A 24,866-nucleotide genomic window follows, 5' to 3' on the forward strand; every position below is an offset into this window, starting at 1 on the left:
TCCCATTTCACTCGGGGGGGGGGGGGGTGTGCTTTGTTTCTTTAATCCCTTTATAAAATTTTACTTTGTTTCCTACTCTGTGTTTTATTTCTGACCTCGCTTTATCCTGCTTGCGGTATGTCAGACGGTTCGTAGTCTCTGTCGTTGTACTCTGGGGAGGGGGGCTTTGTTCTGTAACCTGCTCTCCATGTGTTTGTCCCTGTTCTTTATCCTCTTTATGAGGTTTTACTTTGTTTCCTACTCTGACGGTTCGTAGTTTCTCCCGTTTTGCTCTGTTGCGGTGGGGGGGGGGGGGGGGGCTGGGGGGGGGGCTTTGTGTGGCGCCTGCGCACGTGCGTAGTCTCTCCCGTTTCACTATGGGGGGGGGGCTTTGTGTGGCGCTTGCGCACTATGTCTTTTGCGTCCACAGGCACGACCCTGCGTCCATATCCGGTTTACCATTCTCGTTTAGTAATATGGATAGAATAGGAAGATATACAAAACATGCTTAATTTACAAATTATAAATTTTATTGTCAAATAATAAGACACATGATCACTGTGTATTGTGAGAAAGTTGCACTTGGAGGCTGATATTACTAGTTAATGACTATTACATACATTTTGGATTATCAGGTGCTTAGCTGTCCTATATTATTTCCTTCCTTTCTGCAAACCAGTTTCAGAAATGCATTCCTGAATTTCTGTGTTACAAAGAAATACATAATGGGATCTAGAGCTCCATTGAGGCTCGTTAGAGCAGAAGTAATGCGATTGCTGTGAAAGTGTGTACTTGTGCATGGCCTGTTCTTTTGATTAAATGCAAGGATATAGGCAAATCGGCTTACATGATAGGGAACAAAGCAGACAACGAATATGACTAAGATCATAACAGTCAGCTTAATGGCTTTGTTCTTAATGGTTTCTTTGATGTTTCCTCCCCTCCATAAAGCATGCACGATTGCTATATAGGAACATAGTACAGCAATAAAGGGTATGATAAAGGCAATGCTAAGAGATACAAGTGCTCTCCTTGATGTTTTCTCCCGGTAAAGCTGCAGGCATTCTGTGGTGGCATTCCTTTGCACAGTCTGATTAGACAGAAGCAGTGGGAGCATGGATGTAATTAACATAACCCAGAGGATCACACTCACAATTTGGGCATACACTGGCTTCCTTACTTTCATGGATTTCACAGGAAAGACAATGGCAAGAAATCGATCAAGACTGATGCACATCATAAAGTATAGACTTCCATACATGTTTAGATAGAAGAGGAACCCAAGGAGACGGCAGGAAGGTTCTCCTAGTAACCAGTTGTTATCACTCATATGGTAGATGATCCGCATTGGAAGAATCAAGATGTAAGAGATATCAGCCAAGGCCAGATTCCTTAGGAAAACAATGTTTGTGTCACTTTTGTAGTTGTAGAAGAAAACCCACAATGCCAGTATATTTCCAGGAATGGCTACAATACAAACCAGGATATAATAGACTGTGAATAATGGATTCTCAAGATTTGATTTGTCCATGTGCCAACTGCTGCTGTTGCACATGTTTAGATGCTGATCCTGAAACAAGAAAGACACTAATGATTAATATGGTACAAAATACAACCTTTGATCTTTTTTAATTCAATCCTAGTAATGAATTTGCTTTTTGCATAAGAAATTATACAGTAGATATGGCTTTAGATTTCTTAAGTATTCATTTTAAATTGGCCTTTTTGATTTTATTTGCTAGGTTTTATACTGGATTACCATTTAACTGGGTATAGCATAATGGATGAGCAAACACAGAGGGCACAGAGAATAATGGAAATTAATGAATCAACCCCCATTTTTAAAATAAAGAACAGAAGCTATTGTTTTGTACTTTTGGAAGTTGCTATCCTGCCTACACCATTTTTCTGTCATTAGTAAATTTCTTACTTCAGCAACAAGCTGATCTCCCTTTTCAGACAGCCCACCACCAACTGCTGCTGACTGTGGAGTAACGTGGTCCTTTGGGAAGACAAGGTCATGTGGACCATCCCTTACTTACCACGCAGACACGGGGAGAACATGCAAACTTCACGCAGGGAGGACCCGGGAAGCGAACCCGGGTCTCCTAACTGCGAGGCAGCAGCGCTACCACTGCGCCACCGTGCTGCCCTCTGAGAATCATGAGCACATAAAATATATCTCCATTCAAGATTAAGGGGGCTTGATTTCCTTACACTGTTAGAGTAGGACATGCCGTTTGGTTGCTGTTCTCTGCATGATTTCCAATACAATGATTACTTTTTATGACCAGAAGTGCACACAGTACTCCATGTACGGTTATACTAATGAAATAAAAATTTGGAGCATAACTTCTTTTTGTTTATAATCTGTTTTTTACAATAGAGTCCTTTTAATTGTTTCTGCCCTTTGCTGAATAACAATGTTGTAGCAATGTACATTTCTAAATACTTTACTGAGTATGCATCATGTAAGTCAACTTTGCCCATTTTTATTTGTAATACTAGGTGGCTTCGCCACCTGCTCGCTTCGTTCGCCAACCCCTCCCCCCCCCGTTGTGAAGAGGGGGGCTGATGGCACCCCAAGGAGACGTGGCTGCTCCTCCAAAACCCCTCTTAAACAGTGGTACAACGGGAAACAAATACAGTTTTTTTAACCTCCTCTTTGCTCGATCAGCTACCAGCTTTCTGCTGTTGCTGTGCCTCATGATCTGTACTTCACTCGCTAACCCCTGCCAGTGCTACATGACATTGTGAAGAGGGGGGCTGAATTCATCCCAAGCAAACGCAGCTGCTCCTCTGAAAACCCTCTTAAATGGTGATACAATGGAAAACAAATACAATTTTTTGTATCTCCTCTTTGCTCAATCAGCTGCTGGATTGCTCCTGCTTCTGTGCCGTGTGATCTGCACTTCGCTTGCCTAACCCTGCCAGCACTATGCGTCATTGTGCATTGTGAGGAGGTGGGCTGAATGCACTCCAATGTGATACGGTTGCTCCTCCAAAACCCCTCTTAAATGGTGATACAATGGGAAACAAATACCAGTTGTTTTTTTTACCTCCTCTTTGCTCGGTCAGCTGCTTGCTGCTTCCATGCTGCTTGATCGGCATTTCGTGCATCGCTTCAAACATTTAAAAGCCTGTACAGCACCTGTCTTTTTGTCCTCAAACACTATGCGATCTCTTTTCACTGTTCCGTTATTTCACCGAGTAATATTTTCCTTTTGTTTGCGCTAATGTGATCTTTACTCTCATTTTTTTGAGACATTCTAATTGTCCTACTTCCATTATCTCTAACCTGCTCTGCATGTGTATCATGGGAGTTGCCTCCAAAGGTTGTAAGTATGACGTGACGTGAAAGAGTCTCTGCCTCTCTTCAAAAGATCTCTCTCCCAAAAATCACGTCTCATCACCAGATTTTTTTTATGATAGACATGTTGCTTTTATCTGCAATTATGACTTTGATGTTGTCAAATTCAATTATGTTTTTGAAGTGTTGAGCCAGTTTTGAAGATTATTTTACTGTCATCAGCATTTACTGCATCCCAAATTTTGGAGGGACCTGCAAATCTGCCAAGTTTTCATCACTAACTCTGAATCTTTGTGGTTAATAGTAAATTTAATAAGTTAGTGTTGTGATGTGAGATTTTACATATAACTTGATAAATATTTTGTATGTCTTTATTTGTAATTTAGGCAAAGCAATGTAATTTAGTGTTTACCTACACCCCCCCCGCCCCCCCCCCCCCCCTAGGAATGGGTCTGTTTGAATTTTATGACAGGATTTCGGGGATGTGTCTTAAAAGAGTTTGCAGAGTGTTTCTTTGCTAAAGTCATTTCTACCCCGCCCAACCCCCCGCAAGTAGGCTAAGGTGTACTTTAACATATGGTTTGGGGGCAGGTGTTAAGATGCTCTATTCCCCCATTGGTCTGAGGTATGGCTGTAGGGGTTGGACAGAACATCTATAAATGTACGTGTTTAACCTCACAATCTCTCTCTTGCTAACCTGTGATGATGTAGAAGTATCTCTCTCTTACTAACCAGCATCTGAAAGAAGCATCTCTCTTACTAACCTGTGATGATGAAGACAACACAATGAAGAGCACAGCTCAGCAGCCATTTTGAACAGACATGTGGCTGAAAGCTGAACACCAATGATTCCTTAACTAGAGACATTTAAGTAACTACAAGTCTGTGTGCTGCCTGAACTACATATCACCATTTAATCAGGTTGTATGGTTGCCAATATTCAAATATACTTTGCATTTTGTTATTATTTATGAATATTATCAGTAATACATTATTTTATGTGTAACTTAACTTCTGCTTGTCTTTTTACTACATCTAATTGCCTGAGGTTATAGATATAGAAGGGAAGGTGGGGATAAGTTATATACAATAATACCTTATAAACAGTGGTAAGACTGTGAGATTAGGCATTCTGACAAAGGCTACATATTAATAATACAATAGGGGAAAGTAGAGCAATATATATATTACTCTACCAAGACAAAACAGTTAGAAAATGTACACATGGCATAACATTCAAGTGCATTAGGCAACTAAGTTAACTTATATGAAAGTTGGAGCATTTCATATTTTTTGTTTATATTATCCAAGAGTCATTTATCACATATTTACGTATTAATTATAAAAATAACAGCAATAAGAGAATGCAATTATGTATGTTAGTAGACTACATTAAATATGTGCTTTTAAACAGAACTTTACAATTGAGTTAAAAACAGAGTACAAATAGGCTTATGGTGGCTTATTAGCTGCTATAGGCAGCAAATTACAATTCAAGTGTTGGAAAAATAGCATCGATTGATGTGTGTTAGTAGTGGAAGATCTTTGACTAACTGATGTTCAGTTTCCACATAACATATTTATAATTTATAATTAGCAAATGGGGCGACATGGTGGCGCAGTGGGTAGCGCTGCTGCCTCACAGTTGGGGGACCTGGGTTCGCTTCCCGGGTCCTCCCTGCGTGGAGTTTGCATGTTCTCCCCGTGTCTGCGTGGGTTTCCTCCCACAGTCCAAAGACATGCAGGTTAGGTCGATTGGCGATTCTAAATTGGCCCTAGTGTGTGCTTGGTGTGTTTGTGTGTGTCCTGTGGTGGGTTGGCACCCTGCCCGGGATTGGTTCCTGCCTTGTGCCCTGTGTTGGCTGGGATTGGCTCCAGCAGACCCCCGTGACCCTGTGTTCGGATTCAGCGGGTTGGAAAATGGATGGATGGATTAGCAAATGAAAAATAACTATTAATAGAAAATGACCAATACTAGCCTAAAATTACTGTTAATAATGCCACGTGAAAGAAGAAAATCAACTGAAATAAGTTCTCCATCTAGCTATTAATATTAGTTACAATACAGTCATTTATCCATCCATCCATTCATTGTCTCCCGCTTATCCGAGGTCGGGTCGCGGGGGCAGCAGCTTGAGCAGAGATGCCCAGACTTCCCTCTCCCCGGCCACTTCTTCTAGCTCTTCCAGGAGAATCCCAAGGCGTTCCCAGGCCAGTCGAGAGACATAGTCCCTCCAACGTGTCTTGGGTCTTCCCCGGGGCCTCCTCCCGGTTAGACGTGCCCGGAACACCTCACCAGGGAGGCATCTAGGAGGCATCCTGATCAGATGCCCGAGCCACCTCATCTGACTCCTCTCGATGCGGAGGAGCAGCGGCTCTACTCTGAGCCCCTCCCGGATGACTGAGCTTCTCACCCTATCTTTAAGGGAGAGCCCAGACACCCTGCGGAGGAAACTCATTTCAGCCGCCTGTATTCGCGATCTCGTTCTTTCGGTCACTACCCATAGCTCATGACCATAGGTGAGGGTAGGAACATAGATCGACTGGTAAATTGAGAGCTTCGCCTTGCGGCTCAGCTCCTTTTTCACCACGACAGACCGATGCAGCGCCCGCATTACTGCGGATGCCGCACCGATCCGCCTGTCGATCTCACGCTCCATTCTTCCCTCACTCGTGAACAAGACCCCGAGATACTTGAACTCCTCCACTTGGGGCAGGATCTCGCTACCAACCCTGAGAGGGCACTCCACCCTTTTCCGGCTGAGGACCATGGTCTCGGATTTGGAGGTGCTGATTCTCATCCCAGCCGCTTCACACTCGGCTGCGAACCGATCCAGAGAGAGCTGAAGATCACGGCCTGATGAAGCAAACAGGACAACATCATCTGCAAAAAGCAGTGACCCAATCCTGAGCCCACCAAACCGGACCCCCTCAATGCCCTGGCTGCGCCTAGAAATTCTGTCCATAAAAGTTATGAACAGAATCGGTGACAAAGGGCAGCCCTGGCGGAGTCCAACTCTCACTGGAAACGGGTTCGACTTACTGCCGGCAATGCGGACCAAGCTCTGGCACCGATCGTACAGGGACCGAACAGCCCTTATCAGGGGGGCCGGTACCCCATACTCTCGGAGTACCCCCCACAGGATTCCCCGAGGGACACGGTCGAATGCCTTTTCCAAGTCCACAAAACACATGTAGACTGGTTGGGCAAACTCCCATGCACCCTCCAGGACCCTGCTAAGGGTATAGAGCTGGTCCACTGTTCCGCGACCAGGACGAAAACCACACTGTTCCTCCTGAATCCGAGGCTCGACTATCCGACGGACCCTCCTCTCCAGGACCCCTGAATAGACTTTTCCAGGGAGGCTGAGGAGTGTGATCCCTCTGTAGTTGGAACACACCCTCCGGTCCCCCTTCTTAAAGAAGGGGACCACCACCCCAGTCTGCCAATCCAGAGGCACTGTCCCTGATGTCCATGCGATGTTGCAGAGGCGTGTCAACCAAGACATTCCTACAACATCCAGAGCCTTGAGGAACTCCGGGCGTATCTCATCCACCTCCGGGGCCCTGCCACCAAGGAGTTTTTTGACCACCTCGGTGACCTCAGTCCCAGAGATGGGGGAGCCCACCTCTGAGTCCCCAGGCTCTGCTTCCTCATTGGAAGGCATGTTAATGGGATTGAGGAGGTCTTCGAAGTACTCCCCCCACCGACCCACAATGTCCCGAGTCGAGGTCAGCAGCGCACCATCCCCACCATATACAGTGTTGACACTGCACTGCTTCCCCTTCCTGAGACGCCGGATGGTGGACCAGAATCTCCTCGAAGCCGTCCGAAAGTCGTTCTCCATGGCCTCCCCAAACTCCTCCCACGCCCGAGTTTTTGCCTCAGCAACCACCAAAGCCGCATTCCGCTTGGCCTGCCGGTACCTATCAGCTGCCTCCAGTCATTTATTAAAATTAAATAAATAAATATTATTATATAAATATTATTTATTAATATTATATAAATAACTTGGAAAGGAAATTACTTATTGTATAACAAGCACATTAAAGATTTTCATTCCAGTTTGAAGAATCACAAAAACAAAAGCACCTCTTGGGATATGGATAAACTGAAACACACAGTCAGTCTGTTGTCCATTATACTACCAAGTAATCGGCATGGCGCAAACTGTAAGCCATGTCCTGTCCCAGCTTCTAGCAGCAACTGTGGATCTTGTTGCATGCCCAGCAACACCATTCTTCAGGTCATAGAAAAACTGCAGGTCCATTTTTAACCCCATCCTATGTTTACAGTATATCACTAGGGGAGTTGCACCTTCCTCATGTAAGTAATATGTTTAAATTTTGTTTAACTGTAGGTTGATAATGATTGTTCTTTACAATAATAATCTGCCGATAATATTAGTTCAATCAATTCAATGTTACATATGCTTACATAAAGTAATTGCTTTTCTGTTCCATTTATTTCCAGAGTGATAATTTTTTACTTACCTAAACCAGCAGAATGGTGCTGCTGTATGAGCTGCTTGTATAGGCGCACTCTCTCTGGCACCTCACTTTTAACATTTTGGGTGTGTGATGACCTTTTGTAACTGTTTGCAGGATTCTTCTTGGTCAGATATTTTTGCCCTTTTCCAGTTTTCCAGTAGATCTACCTTTAATTGTTTTAATAATGTATTTAATCAAGTAATAGGTGATATTTATGGTTTCATTTTAGCTGTTTTCAGAATATATGAATGTTATTTCTGTATCAGAACCTCTTTGAAAAAACATTCTCTATTATTTATTGTAACATTGTTTTTGTTTTGTCTTTCTACATTTATAGGTGTTTCATCATCCCCCAAATGTCTGTGTTTTGCAAAGTATCTGTTCTGGCCTGCTTTAGGATATTTTCAAAGACCATTTCAAATATAGTCACATTGTCATTGTTGTTGCTTAAAGGAAAGTTCACATTCCTTTTTCTTAGTTCGTCTTTATTGTTACAAAAGATGACATCTACACAGGCTGATCTTCAGACAAACTTGGAGAGGAAGCAGTCATTTGTCATGAGAATTAATTCAGCTTTCACTTCTGTATTTCAAAGTCCTTGTCAATTTTTAGTGGGTCTCTCATTTCATTACCACTTTCTTTGTATAATACATTTTTGTTTTATTTGAAAAAAACAATATGCTATTGTTTGAATGATTAGAATTAAGTGGCCTACAGCGAAATTAATTCTCCAGACTTGTATTTTACTAACATAATTCATACTAATCTACATGTTGCCTTTTTTGGTGCTGATCATTTGTGTCTGATTTTTGCTTTCAAAGAAAAGTGCTTTAATGCTTTCTCTCCTAACGTATGTATCTTCATTAAAAAACATATGCTATATGTTGCATTTTCAGCAACACACAAAGGGCTGAAGTGGCATAAGGCCTCAAAGAATGCAGCACAGAGTCACAAAATGGCCCAAAAGGTGCTCATAATGCCCACTAGAGGAGATAACAAAATCCTCAGCTAATCAAACAAGGTCAAATGAAGAGTCATTATAAATAACAGATTTATTAAAAACAAGAAATGGTCTGTAACGAGAAGCTCCAAGAAGCACAAAAGACATTAAAGGCAATGCCTTCAAAATAGGCAATGCCATTAGCAAACACAGTGCCAATACAAAATCCAAGAGAATTCCTTGAAAAACAGAGCAATAGGGTAAAAACAAACCCTTAAAATTTCAACACAGAACTCATCAATCACATGGTGCAATCAATGAACCACAAGGGATTGTGGGTTTTCTTCAGACTTTATAGGGCTGAGGGCAGGTCCTTTGACAGTGATGGGAAGGTGGCCATGTGTATTAAGGGAACACCCACAAAACACATTGCACATAGCAACAGACACTCAAAAGATACATAGAAACCAAATGATTATCACAAAGAAAAGAATACAAAATGTACAAAACATAAAAGGGGAATTTAAACCTGAGCCCTATTGACTGAAACATAACACTAGTTATTAATGTTATGTTCCTGTCTATTATTTTCATTTAATCCTGATTCCATAATCTAAAACTACAGTAGTAGTGTTACTTATACTGTATTCTGTTTCTATGTTTTGTGTACACACAGTTTAACAAATTTTATTTTTTGATATTAGCTAAATATTGACTTAGTAGGCTTGGCATTTCTTGTATTTTTCTATTTCCCCCCATGAGCATTTGCGTTAAACAAAGTTTAAATTTTTTTGGTGCAGATTGACACATTTCCTCATTTCTATCACTTTGATTATTTATTGTTTCTTTTTATAAAAACTAAATTTAAAAAACAGGAGTTTTATGATACCCAAATAGTGTTTATTAATTACGTTTATATTAACATTCAGCTGAAATGCAAAAAAATAGGTACAGAAAATGATAGAGACAGCATTTGTCTTGCTTAATCCCGATTCCCACAGAGGTTTCTCTTGGCATTTAAAACACCAATGTACCTTGTGTGCAATTTTGTACCAAACTACCTGCAAATAGTATGAGAAAAAGCAAACAATTAGGAACCATAGACTTGTTAAATCTCCCAATCCTATCAGGTCCTCTGGAACCCTAGGGTGAAGTGGCCACATTGTGCTGTTATATACTAGAAATAAAATGTCACACAGTGCTAGTATATCAATGGATCCAGTATCTTAGGCTTGAATCCTTGGCATGTGAGTTATTTAATTTTTTTCTCCACAACCCCAACAACAAGCTGATTAGTATGGGTGTGACAGTTTGGGTGTGTGGTTGGGGGGCTTGGGAAAGTGGGGCCTGCAAATGTACTCATCTAGGTTTGACTCCTGGCTTTGCATCTGATCCTACAAAGATAAGAATTCTCCAGGCATCCCAAACCTGAATTGGAATTAGTGGGTATTGTAAATGTCACTTTAAGGTTAAGTCAAATTATTGAATGCATTTATATTAGAATAAAAACATTTTTTTACTATCATTACTCTGTGATTCTGAAAGGAGATATGATTGATTGTGTATATATAGTACAATGAAGATTAAGCAACAGCTTTATGAAAGATATACAGTATATGAGGGGTGCCACATGTCTTGATATATTCAGCCCTCACCAGTCAACTCTGTTTCTGTTTATCTGTTTGTATTGGCTGAGACAGTCCACCTACCCCATCATTTCCACTTTCACAGCAGCCCATTGACCACAGGACTGGGCCCAGTAGCCCTGACTTTGTTCACTAGATAGATTTACAAAGATGTCTATGCATTTTAACTGCCAGTTTTATACTGAAGAAATGTGAAAGCATCCAAGTTGTTTAAGTCAGGTGCTTGATTGTGAATATGGCTTAACCCGGCACTGTATAGGCATAACCTGCTGGCTGTAAGCCTTCTTTTCTACAATAAGCAGTAGTTCAGCCCTGGATAGTGTGCTCCTCAGAAAAGGCAACATTCAAGTTAATATATGCTTAGTTTTTCATTTGTCCTATCAATGAAGGGGCAAAACACAGTTAAATAAGTCGTCATGATGATTAACACATATTGCATTTTTTGGAAATCCACAAGACCTAATAATGAATCACATCCAGGCTTATTTCTAAAAACTCTGTGTCCCTGTTGCAGCATGTACCTCTATCACTCTGTTTCAATCACAAGTTCTGCTTTTTGTTGAACATTATGAAAAAATGTACTGCTGTTTAAAAAAAAAAAAAAACTGTCCAATGTTTCACTGAAGTTCATCTTCCAGAGTAACTTATGATCCAGGTACATATGACCCAGTAATGCTCTGTTACAGCATATTTTAACATGCATTGTAATTGAGTGGTTACTGTTTCATTAATACTGTCGTAATATTGTAGTTATTTTGAATTCTTGACACCAGGTACCACCATAAAGGTAAAATATGACAGCAGTTGATTATTCAAGGCTCTTAACATTCTGCTGAATCATTATTGAAAAGGTTCTATTGGTTGAAGTGTGGATTTTAGGCACCACAGAAATTGAAATAAATACATTGAATCTACAAACACTGTCATTTTGAACAAAAAACAAAATACATTTAACATTCTTGTTTCAGACGCCTACTAATAAAATGATACACCTTCCTAAGATATAGTCTGATGTGACAAATGCCTGTTCTTATGAAAACATCCTGTTGTACTTTTGCAAACATCCTGTTTAAAAGATTTATAAATACAAACATTTACACATATATGCACCAACACAAATACACTATATACAGTTAACACTTAGATGCACCTAAAGTGTGTTGCTAAACATTGAGTTACTGTCATATTTTAATCATTTACACTTCCAAATTTCACTGGAGAAAAAGTCGAAAGTGTGGGACAGATCCATAATTTTACTTTCTCCTGCCAAACTGCCTGTAATTAACTGGCAAAGCAACACTGCCAAGTTCTACACCCCTGCACTGAAAAGTTCACTGATATGGAGAAACTGAGTCACCTTGCTGTAACAGCAAAAAAGAGAAGTAGAAAAGTTTCTGCAGCTTTTGCTGCATTTGATCATTACCACTTGAAATAGATAAGATCAGATCAACACTCACAATGTTTATGCTCTTAAATTAGAATGCCAGAAACTAGAACATAAATGAAGAGCAACAAAGTCAAAGGTCTTCTGAAGAGTGGACATATTTTTTAACATTATGTTCAGACAGTGTTAACAAAAGGTCTTTTTCTGGCCCACTCTGACTACTCTTTTGGATTAATAGATTAAAACAAAAATAACCCTTATTTATTGTTTAGAACTAATTTGACAAATAATTTAAAAAATTTGAACAGCTGTCATGTAAAATCTGTACAAACATTACCAGTACAGATTTTATAAGAACTTAAGAAACATGAAATTTGACCAACAAAAGGAGACCAATCTGTCCATCAAGCTGGTTTTTTTAGCTAATAGATAAGCTGTCAGTAAATTTTATCCAGATTTTTCTTGAAGGCTGTCAAGGCTTCTGCTTCCACTACATGTGTCAGTAGTTGTTCCAGAGTCACACAGCTCTTTACATAAAGAATTGTTTCTTGGCTTCAGTTTTAAATGCACTTCTCATTAATTTCTACTGAGGTCCTCAAGTATGTGATTCACCCAGAGAACAAAAGAATGTTGCTGGATTTACTTTATCAGTGTCAGTGAGCTTTTTAAATACCTGGATTAAGTCCCCATGCAGTCCTCTCTGCTCAAGGCTAAAATGGTTTAATTCTCTGAGTCTGTCAGAGTAGAACATGTCCTTGAGTCCTGGGTTGCTCTCCTCTGCACAGCTTCAAGTGCTGCTCTGTCTTTGTTGTAGTGCGGTGACCAGAACTACATAACTAGGCTCACCTGCCTTTTAAGGCGACCGAGTTTTATCCTCAATTTGAGTGCGCTCCATGTGTACATCAGGCATGTAAGTGTAGGGAATGAGAACATCAAAGTGCCCATTCATAACATCTCCCGAAAACCTAAGTTTTTTTATCCCCTCGAGTGCCTGTCCAAACTTGAAGTGTAGGACTCCATAATAATATACTTGAAACTCATAGGGGAACAACTCTCCCACTGCCATTAGCTCAGAAATGGTACCATAAGTTTGAGACTTTGACATTTCAGTGAGATACTGAAGCTCATTTGTATAAGAGATTCCTGACGGCATCATTGTAAATGGCTGAAACCTTGACCAATTACTTAAAACATGTCGTACAATGTCAGCCCGAATCTGTACCGCTAAAGACGGAGTTTCATGCACTAAATAAGCTATAGATGAGAATAAGCAAGCACCATCTCCCGCAGTGAGGCATTTGTACTCCATCAACATTAATTATTTCCAGAGACATAATTTTGTCTATTTTTCCAGCGCATCGCGCACAAAAGCAAGGGAATGATGGGAGCACCAGAACTCTGCTCACATCGCGTCGCTTCGTACCGCAAGCTGCAAGTAGTAAGTCTGTGATAAGAGGAATACAGCTACGCTTTGCACTCACGGGATGGAAAGACAATCCCGACCACTTTTATATAGTAGGATACTCCAGATGTGGTCTTACTAGTGCATTATATAGTTTGAGCATAACACCCCATGACTTAAATTCAACAGTTGTTATGATATAACCTAACATTTTATTTGCCTTTTTAAATAGTTTTTGTGCATTGCTTCGTCGATGAAAATATTGCATCAACATATACCTCTAAATCCTTTTCAGAGGTTGCTTCTTATATGACAGTGTCTCTCATCATGTATTTATAATTGATTGAAGGTTATCCAGATCTTTTTGAATTCTTTTTGCTGCCACCTCAGTGTCTGCCATCCCTCCAATTTTAGTGTCATCTGCGAGTTTGACAAGTTTACTAACTACACCAGAATCAATGTCATTAATATAAATCAGAAAAAGTAATGGCCCAAAGACAGATGCCCGAGGGACTCCACTAGATAGCCTTGCTCCATATGGAGCATTCTTCTCTTATCCGTACTCTTTATCTCCTGCTGGTTAACCAACTAGAGATCCAGATTGGTAGGTAACCTCTGATGCCTACAGCTTCTAGTTTCAGAATTAATCTTTGGAACTGTATCAAAGTAAATTATGTTGTATGTTTTGATTTTGCCAACTATTCTACTTGCTTATTCAAATAATTTTAAGAGGTTGATTTGCAAGACCTTCTTTCTCTCATAAACCTATGCTGGCTGCTGTTTAGAAAATGATTTTTAGGTAATTTTGTCATTTATTTCTTATTATAGTTTTCATAATTTTGCACGGCAAAGAAGTAAGACTAATTGGTCTGTAATTACTAAGATCCATTTTGTATCCCTTCTTGAAGACTGGAGTAACATTTGCAACTTTCCAGTCCTCAGGTACTGCTCCTTTCTGAACTGACTGCTGAAATATACCTAATAAGGGTTTATAGATGAGATCTTTCAATTTTTCAGTACAATTGGTAAGAATCCATCAGGTCCAAGGGTTTTATTAGTCTACAACATACTGAGGGCTTGAAGCACATCTGACAACGAAGTACAATGTTCGTCAACCCGACTACACATAGGAATGAAAAATCAAAAAGAGATCTCCTTAATATCTTTTTGGTTTCTCCTAGACAATAATTATATCAGAAAGAAATAAAAAGGAGACAGTTTCTTTTGTTTCCTGCTTCTCAGATTTTCCTCTTGAGAGAAAATACCCTGGTATTTTCACAAGTGTCACTTCTTCAGTTTCAGCAGAGATCTCAGCAAAGTCACACAATCAGGTCACATTTTCCAAGTAGTTTCTGGACTTTTTTTTCAGTTTTGCATTATGCATTCAGTAATATATTGTGAAATGCATGAACAGTTTGTGGTAGTAAACAACTTTACTATGATTAAAAAACTGTAATCCTTGCTTTTGAGTTACAATATTAGTTGCTTTAATTTATATTGCTGTTCTTCAATGCGATCATACTCAATCTGGAAGAAAAGGGAGATGATTTGCCATAGGGGTTAACACTTTGGACTTCACAGCCTGAGGCTGTGGGTTGAAATCCTGCTACTAACACTGTGTGACTTCAAGCAAGTCACTTCATCTACCTGTATTCCAATTGGAAAAGGAAAAAAAATGTCAGGTCTCTAAAGTTGTAAGTCACCTTGATTAAAGGCATCAGTCCAATAAGTCAAAAATATGATATCTTGAAAAAGAGTAAAGCAACACTAGAAGGAGATCTCACAAAATATAAAATACTTTTCATGTTATGTTGGGCTCCAAATGCTCTTCGACCAGCAATGCCAACAGAAGTATATCTATTTACACAAACACACTTATGTGGAACCAACTTTTTTCTTAAGTGAGTTATAATGAAACATGACTTATAAGTGAGAAAAAGATCTGGATACCTATATTTGTCATATAAAAAACAAGAACTGTTGAGATGAAAAATCATATAAAGTAAAGAGGCTTAGAGAAGAATGATTGTACGTGAAGAAGCACTTGCCGTTTAGCTTCCATCTACCTTGTTCCACACAATTCACTTGAGTTCCAGATACAGTCTGACTTTTGCCCCAGACACAGTACACACGCAACATTATCTCAGGTTGTAGATTACATTTTGATATCTTCTGAGAAAGGAAATGCTACAGTAAATATGTTTTTAGATTCAAGTGCAGCCTTCAACAACATTGACCACTCAAGACTGTTACTTAGGCTTGAAGATGAAACCGGGCTTTCAGGTACTATCCTTGCATCATTTATTTCATATTTACCAAAGCAGTTCCAGTATGTACTGTTGTGTCAATAGTGCTCTATCATTATATTCAAATACATTCTATACATATCTATACATTTCTTTCAAAGACAATTATGTCTATCCTGTACTGTTTTTAATTAATTGTGTTAATTGGCTTTGAATACATAAAAAACAGAAATGTTATTATTTTTAAATTCAGAAGGTGTACATATTAGTTTTATTCAATTGCAGTTTAGGTGTTATCTTTGACACCAGTTTGTCCTTTAAAACAAACATAGACTATCACCTAACATCTTAAAATGCTGAAAAATGATGGCCATATCTAAATATGAAGGATACAGAGAAATCAATTATTGCATTTACTTGTAGAACAGACAATTGCAACTCAGGCTTTTCGAATTTTTCTGTGTGCAGCTTTCAGTTAATTCAAAATGCTGTCATTTATACAAAAACTAGCAAAATACCCGCACTTCGCAGTGGTGAAGTACTGCTTTAAAATTTTAAATAATAAACTGAGGGAAAATGTACCAATAATTATTTGTTAAGGATCTCTTTGTATACCACGTTGTCAGTTCGCCCCTCCGGTTGTAATATGACCAAGCTGTGCGCTGAGCTTACTCTTGAGCATGCAGCGTATAGTTGGCCATGTGAAAAGCAATCTTGCCTCAAATCAATGCCAACCTTTTGCAGGGTCTGTCCCTGAGACTTATTAACTGTCATTGTGAAGCAGAGCCTTACTGGAAATTGGAGGCGTTTGAATTGAAATGGGAGATCAGAGGGTATAACGGGGATGCGAGGAATAAAAACTCTCTCCCCTGAGCCACCGCCAGTAAAAGTAGTTGCCTCAATTAGGTTCTTTTGCAGGCATGTGACCTGAAGTCTCGTGCCGTTACAAAGTTTTGGTGGCTGTAAGTTTCTCAGTAACATTATTGGTGCCCCAACCTTCAAAATTAGATTATGCTCAGGAGTGCCTGGAGGATTCAGAGTGTGGACCGAGCTGCAGGTTATGGACGTATATATGTACGTAAGTAGGATTCAGTTAGCGTTGGGAACCCGCGTACCAAATTTCTTGAAGATGGGCCCATTAAGTAACAAAGTCCGTTGGCAAGTTCAATATGGTGGCCGAAAGTGGTGTCATACCACCGAAATAAGTACGTACATCGGTTTCGGTTAGCGCAGGGAAGCCGCCTACCAAATTTCGTGAAGATGGGGCCATAAATAAGAAAGTTTAACATGGCGGACGTCGTCGACCGTTATGACCGTTACGTGTAGAATTTCGAAATGAAACCTGCTTAACTCTTGTAAGTAAGCTGTAAGGAATGAGCCTGCCAAATTTCAGCCTTCTACCTACACGGGAAGTTGGAGAGATAGTGATGAGTGAGTCAGTGAGGGTATTGCCTTCTATTAGTATAGATGTATATGTGTATGTATATGTGTGTGTGTGTGTATGTATTGTGACAGTTTAAGGTCTCCGTGACCCCTTGAACCCTCAGACCACACGTCAGACACCAGGTAAAATCCAAAGATGAATATTTATTATAATAATAAAGGGCACAAAGCACCACCACTCCACTATACTCAATAACCAATCAATACAATAATCACAATACTCAATCCTCCACTCCCAGACGCTTAGCCACCCTGCCTCCCAACTCAGCTCAACGTCTGGGATTTCCCATCGTCCTTTTATATTCCCTGACCCGGAGGTGTTCCTGTCCAACAATCCCACAAGTCCTTATGACTTCCAGGTCAGGGTAAAAGTCCTTTTCCTCAACCCGGAAGCACGTCGTTTCTTCCTGTCATGTGATCATGATGCACTTCCGGGTTATAGGGCACGTAAGAGTCCTTGAGCCTCCCTGCAGCATCCTCTGGTGGGCCCCACGGTGTCCAGAAGGGTTGGGAATGGAAACTCCATTGTCCATAATTCCCTGCTGGTTTTCGGGGCACTTCCATGCTACAGGGAGGGCTCCATCTAGTGGCCTGGGGGTATTGGCCGGTCATCCCTCACAGTATATATATGTATATCTATATATATGTATATGTATATGTATATGTGTATATATATATATATATATATATATATATGTATATGTATATATGTATATGTGTATATATGTATATGTATATATATATATATATATGTATGTATATTATATATACATATATATATATATATATATATATATATATATATATATATATATATATATATATATATATGATTGGCTCCAGCAGACCCCCGTGACCCTGTGTTCGGATTCAGCAGGTTGGAAAATGGATGGATGGATGTATGTATATATATATATATATATATATATATATATATATATATATATATATATATATATATGGTTTTGGCAGCCAAGCGCTTTTTTTCCAACTTAGAAGTCGTCTTTTGAGATCCGTTTAATCGCCTCATTGATTGCATGTCTTCCAAGGTAGTTTCAATACCCATTTCCTGCACCGAGTCATCTCCCCTTTTATGAGTGACTGTGTTAGTAGCCGTATTTCGTACAGGTCTTTGAATGCACTGAATACTTGTAACTGGTGTCGCCCGTCAGCTACTTTCGACAGGGAATGGAAGCAATTGTCGAGTAACAAAAATTATTTGTAAGTGATTTTGCATTGAAGAAATAGTAAAAACTTGATCACTTGGGTCAATACCTAAAGAAATACACACAGCAAATGCAATTTAGAATACACCAGAATCTGTATGATTTAATTGTTGCTGTGCATCTTCATAAACTATGGGAGGTTTGTAAGGAAACAAAGCATGAAGGAAATGAAGCTGCTTTTCGGTGAGGTTGAATTTTTTATCAGCGTTTAAACTGTCATAGACATGAATTACAGCACCATCATAATAGGTATACACCCAGTGAGTCACTCTTTCAGTAGCTGCAGAAGGTAATATTTGAATATGTTTTGCATTTTGTGGAATGGGCATTATAGGTATGTCAGGAGTCCACATTAGCAAAACCTTTTGAGTTTGGAAAATTGTATGCGCAGCTAAAATTTCATTGAATTTGCTCATGTGATCTGCTGATAAATAATCATTATTTACCAACTCATTCATTGCAAAATCTGACACTGGTAAGATCACGCCTTCCATAACACTAAACACAAACACTAAGTAGACACAGTAGCGTAGCGTGGGTGTCAGCCGCCCGGGGTGGAGGAAAATTCCGCCGCCCCCTTATTTAGGTATGGTTCAAATTTTTACAAGATATTATTATTATTTATTGTGAAATTTTGCCGCCCCCTAAAAGTGCCGCCCGGGGCGGGCCGCCCCTGCCGCCCCCACTACACTATGCCACTGAGTAGACACTAACACTAAAAAACGTCAACACCGCTGGGAAGAACACTAAATGAGATAAGGTAAAAGTCTACTAAACTTCTTTATTATAACTGCTTTATTATAGCAGGTGAGGGACGCTGGCGCACGCTTGTTGTTGCTGCTCCTCCCTGTTAACAACACTTTTCGCAAAATTCGCCTTAATTCTGCACTTTCTTACGCTTGTTTTTTTTCGTTTATTGTACGTATAGTCTGTGGTGGGTTGGCACCCTGCCCAGGATTGTTTCCTGCCTTGTGCCCTGTGTTGGCTGGGATTGGCTCCAGCAGACCCCCGTGACCCTGTGTTCGGATTCAACGGGTTGGACAATGGATGGATGGATGGATGTACGTATAGTTCGTGGATACAGGTGACTCGAATTGCATGGATTTGGCTTAATATTTACAGATTTTATGGACTCCACTTTACTGGGAACAGCTGAGTCTGTGGATCACGGGACGAGAAAATGAACATTTCTTTGTACCTGGCGATCTAGCACTTCGGGATGATCTGTCTCCGTGATTATATTCGCTATGCTGATCTGCTCCCGTTTCATCTTACATTACCCTACGACTGGGAACTGATCTGATGTTCATACTAACTTGGTTTATGGCTTATGGCTCCGGGGCGATCACGCCTGAAATTACCAAGCGTTACTGTTTATGGCTGTGTATTGGAACATCCAAATCCTGCTTCCTCCTCCTGCTGTGCTTTCTGCTGCTTGCTATCGCTGCTCACCTACGTTACCACACCCGCCTGTCCTACCGGCTCCGTTGTGCTGTGCTGCTTCTACACTGCTATCAGCTAAGTATCACTCAATATTTTAGCGCTTTGAGTACTGAGAAAAGCGCTATATAAATGTAATGAATTATTATTATTTATTATTAAACACTAAAGTACAAAAATGAAGTAGAAAGTAACACTAAACTGCAACACCGCTGGGAACACCGGCACACCGCGTCTACTAAACACTAAGAAATACTAAGTAGAAACACTAAAGGAAAAAATACTATTCAGTAAGTACCTCATCTACTAAACAGTAAATCGGTAAAGGAGAAAGCTGCGGAGCTCAGCTCGGAGCGAAATGAAGTGAATGAAATGAGGTGAATGGGAGGGGAGATAATCACGTGACTCCAACACCCGCCTTAACTCTCCATAAACACACAAACACAGCCACATGGATCCCAGCTCTCCTTTATATATATAGATGGTGTTTCAATAACTATGAACTCACCCTTTACTATACCACTTCTCTTCTCAATAATCTGCTGTGTTACTTGGTGCCACTTCTATTCTGCCAAGTTGTTCTCCTGCCCAGTGGAATGACAACATAAATACTTTGGAGCCTTGAAATCCAGGGAACTTAAATCTTTGTCAACCTAGAAGTCAGCATTCACTCTTGGACCAGTTTCAGATCACAATGGAGCTCCTCCAGTCTAAGCCCTTTTTCTCTCAGGTACTAGCTGTCATTTTGTTTACACACCTGCCATGCCTTTCATTGTCCTAAGGACACCTTTATTAAATGGGGTGCCCATTGGGACCCTAACCTCATTCTCACCTTTGTCCTTTTGTTTATCCTGTTATATATAGTCAAACGTTTTAGAAATTTAAGCAGTTCAAGTCCAGTGAATAACCTGAAATGGTACAAAGGTAAACAGTAAACGGCCAGAGGTAAAAAGAATTTCTGCAGCGATGAAAGTTAATTAAAGCTTGAAATAATTGATACAGGTGACCCTACTTACTTTACTTTCAAATCTCCTATCTAAATAAAAGCAGTGTTGGAACAATCTGTGTTGCTAAACCCCCTGATTTGGACAACTAGGGGGCTCCCCCGGGTTTGGAGACTGTTATTTTCATTTCATTCATTTTTTATTTCTTAATTTTTGCCAGTAATAAAGCTCTAGTGAATGAGTTACACCCCCACCATGCCCCATCCGGGTCGCGCAATGCACCAGCCACTTCGCATCTCTGCCTCTCGCATTGTGAAGAGGGATGCTGAATGCACGCTAAAGAGATGCGGTCGCTACTCCGAAACCCCCTCTTAAACGGTGATAACAATGGGAAACAAATACATTTATTTTACCTCCTCTATGCTCGAACAGCTAGCTTGTGCTGTGCTGCGTGATCTGCATGTCATGCAGCGCATCAGACATTTAAAAGCCTGTACAGCAGCTGTCCTTTTGTCTCACCTCCTTGTCTCGTGGGACGTTATTAAAGTGTCTCCGAGAAAATCACGTCTTGACCAAAGATTTTTTCATTATAATAGAGATATTTTACATTGTTTATTGCTATCATAATAATAAGAAAAAGGCAATTAACAAAGGAAGTCAGGAAGAGCATTATAACCTTAAAAGGTTTAGGTCTTTTCATTTAAGAAATTGCAAAGAAAGCCAAGGTGTCAGTAATTACAGTTTCCTACACTACCAGAAGGAACTTTTAAAATCGGAGGAAACTCTGATTGAACCAGGCCTGGCAGACCCAAAGCCACAAAAGAATCAGTACACAAGTCTAAAGGCTGCATTATAGATACCTCTCAGATCAACAGCTTCACGTACATTTTGCCGTGCTGTACTGATGTCTTCAATTTTTTGTGCTGTGACTTAATTTCCTAGTACATTGAAAGTGGTGGTAATTCCTGGCCCAGATAAGCTTCTCTTTCTTGTTTTGCAATTTTAGCAATGACTTTCTTACAGCCACTTGACCTGTCAAACCTGCAGCTCAAAGTCCTTTCTTCACAGTTAGATGACAGTTGCTTACTTCGACCACTACCCTGTGAGGTGCTTATCACATAAGTTATTGGCTCTCAGAAACGTGTCTTCTAATTCTGTAATGGTTTTGGGTCTTACATACTGGTGGTGAGTCAGTATTGTAGCAGTACCTACACGATGAGGACAAAAGAACACAAACAAATCTGCAACATAGTGAATGGAAACAAGAAAATATCCAAGTCAATGAATATCCCTTACAGTGCAGTTAAAGGGATGGAAAGAGTATGGTGCAGCTGTAAATCTGTCTACATTAGGCATCCACAAAAACTTACTGATTGTACAAGAGGAGTAGTGAGGAAGGCCACCAAGAGACCTATGATAATTCTGAAGGAGGTAAAAGCCATAGTGGCTAAGATTGCAGATATTGAGCAGACAACTGTTTCTAGGGTGCATCATCAGTTTCAGCTTTATGGGAGAGTGGTAAAGAGAAAGTCTGTTACAAAAAAATGCACATGACATTTCTTGGTAGAGTTTGCCAGAGGCACATGGGAGACTCTGAAGTCATCTAGAAGAAGACTGTATGGTCTGATGAAACCACAATTTAGTCTAACAACCAGAAAGCTCAACAATATGTATGAACGCTGCACATTATCCAAAACATTCTGTCCCCACCATAAAGCAGAATGGTGGCAGCATTCTGTTGTGGGGATGCTTCTCTGCAGCATTCCCTGGAAGGCTTGAGAGGGTAGAGGATAAAATGAATGCCACAAATTACAGGGAAATCCGGGAGGAAAACCTGATAAAGTCTGCAAGAAATCTGGGACTAGATTCGTCTTCCAGCAACCCCAAGCATAAAGCCAAAGTTAGATGAAAATTGCTTAAAAAAACAATGTCGATGTCCTTGAGTAGCTGAGTCACAATCCAACTGAGAATGTGTGGCTAGACTTGAAAAAGGCTGCTCACTTGTGAACTCTGTACAATCGCACACAGCCTGAGAAGCTGTGAAGTGCTGATGTTCAGAAAATTATTAGTGTCCAGATATATGAAGGTGATAGAAAGAGAAACCTGTGCTCACAGACTCAAGGCTCTCATGGCTGCCAAAGATGCATCTAAGAAAATACTGAAAAGTTAAGCTATTAAAACATTTTGTTTTATTTTTGCAATTAATTTAGACTGATTTTCAGAGATCTGCTTTCACTTTGACATTAAAGAGTCTTTTCTGTTCTTCATTATTAATAAGCTCAAATAAAATTCTGGAAAACATCCAAATTATTTGAATCCAGTGAGGGTGCAGACTAGTTTACAAAATAGTTGGGAAGACATTGTATGGAGTTAATCTCAAATTAATGTTAATGTGACACAAAGTAAATACAGTACTAAAGAATTTTTATTTTTACAAATTTTAGAATTCTATCTGAAAACACACAATAATCCAAAAAATTAAACATTTTTGCATAGCAATCATGAAATAAGCATAAAACAATTATGAATAAAAATACGTTATCATGAAATGTGACACATATACAATAAACACATTTTTACAATTGCTACATATATTTGGCTATTACTCCTTATTAAATGGTAGTTGGAGTTCCTTTAAAAAGCAGAAAAATAACAGACAAATACAGCTAAGCAAAATAGACTATGATTAATGAAAATTCTTTTTAAACCAAGATAGGTTTATGCTTAGAAATTTTATACTACATGAATACAAGCAAAACTAAAATTTTTGTAAGTATAATTGTCTAAAAATCTGAGATTAACTCATGGTTTCTTCTTACCATTCTTAGGACTTTTAAGAGTTGATGTGTACAGTGAGTTCTTCATGGCATTGTCTGGTTTTTGCAGCTTTAACACCTCAGTGTGTACATGCAGCAAAGTGATGCAAACAAAAGGAGGGTTAAACTGAACAGAGCTCACATTACCTAATTCACCACAACAGTTGCAGTTCTAGTTTGCTTCTCACAAGAAATTCTTAGTTAAAACAGCATTATTTAAGCTGTAATGATAAGCAGGCAAAAGTTATGAACTGGAATACACTGCCACTTCAGTGATGTTCTAAAATCATAATTTTCAATTGCTTCATACCTTGACAATCTGCCTTATTTACTTTTGTGTGGTTTATTAGGCTTCATGAAATTGTTTTCTAGGCTTCCAGATATTAGTGGATTGGGAAGAGGAACTACTGAGCTGTTAGCAAAGAAGCCAATGCAGGAAGCCAAGTAATGCAAGGCTTTACAAGATGAGGTTGGTGCATACTGGAGAAGTGTAATTGCTGTGAGAAATGTTCAACTCAGTAGCTAATTCTTTTCAGCTGTGATGTCTGTTACAGTCCAGGCATCGAAAATCTCCGAACCCCAGCTCCCTGAAGCTGACTGATATAGTGTGCTATCAGCTCTCCTTCTGGAGAAGTCAAGAATTTATTAGAATCAAACTACAGTCCATACAAGCAAGTCAAGTTTAGCAAAACTAGGTTTGAAACTAATCAACCCCCACCCATGACAAAGAGAGCCAAACTTTAACAACAGTAAAGATATGTAAATACATAAAATAATAAAATTAAATAGAATAAAAAAAGAGGGGAGAGAATCCACTTCCTCAATTTAAGTGCTTATTCTAAAATGTTATTTATTAGATCCTTTGTTAGATCTGAAGTTTTGAAAAAGTTTTATACAGATCCTCTAAGTGAGAATTTGATTTTTTCCAGTTTTAGATAATATATAATATCATTTAACCATTGACTTAAAAGAGGTGAGTTAGCATTCTTCCAGTTGAGCGAGATAAATCTATGTGCCAATATTAAAGCAAAGGCAATTACAGTTTGTTTGTCCTTCTCAACTTTAAGCCCATCTGGAGGTACACCATACACAGCTGTTAGTGGATTAGGAATGATTGTGACACCAAGGCTGTCTGAAAGGCATTTAAAGATTTTGCTCCAGAATGATGTTAATTTGGTACACATCCAAAACATAAGGCCCAATGAGGCTGGAACTTGATTGCAATGTTTGCAGGATGGATCTTGCACTGGAAACATTCTGGACAATTTTTAATGAGACAGATGCGCTTGATATATAATTTTAAATTGGATAACTGTATGCTTTGCGCATATGGAGCTCAAGTGAATTTTATGCACTGCTACCTTCCACTCCTTTTCTGAGATGTTGAATGAGAGATCCTTTTCTCACTGTACTCTGGGATCTTTGAAAGGGAGGGACTTTAAAATGTTTTTATATATTACAGAAATGCTGTCTGAGTCCTCGAGACAGATCAATATTTTTTCCGGAATAGAGGTAGGTGGGAGGGGAGGGAAATTGGGAAAGTTCTGTTTAACAAAGTTTCTAATTTGAAGGTAGTGAAAGAAATTTGTCGCTGGAAAG

The 24,866-nt window shown here is 39.5% G+C and overlaps 1 protein-coding gene across 2 annotated transcripts; it reads right to left on the bottom strand.

Annotated features, from left to right (window-relative positions):
- Positions 1–489: 489 nt before the first annotated feature.
- si:dkey-96n2.3 (uracil nucleotide/cysteinyl leukotriene receptor) lies at positions 490–23,392 on the bottom strand. 2 transcript variants are annotated; one of them, XM_051928859.1, is made up of 3 exons: positions 23,271–23,392; positions 20,340–20,415; positions 490–1,549 (listed from the first exon to the last, which is right to left on the bottom strand). In XM_051928859.1, exon 3 carries the CDS (start codon positions 1,532–1,534, stop codon positions 611–613), a length of 924 nt encoding a protein of 307 aa, XP_051784819.1. In that variant the 5' UTR covers positions 1,535–1,549; positions 20,340–20,415; positions 23,271–23,392; the 3' UTR covers positions 490–610. The 2 variants fall into 2 exon arrangements, with proteins under 2 accessions (XP_051784819.1, XP_028660312.1); XM_028804479.2 differs by lacking the exon at positions 20,340–20,415 and having other exon boundaries at positions 23,271–23,391.
- Positions 23,393–24,866: the final 1,474 nt, after the last annotated feature.

This window comes from Erpetoichthys calabaricus, chromosome 6 (assembly GCF_900747795.2).
Source record: "Erpetoichthys calabaricus chromosome 6, fErpCal1.3, whole genome shotgun sequence".
In the NCBI taxonomy this organism is placed as follows: Eukaryota; Metazoa; Chordata; class Cladistia; order Polypteriformes; family Polypteridae; genus Erpetoichthys; species Erpetoichthys calabaricus.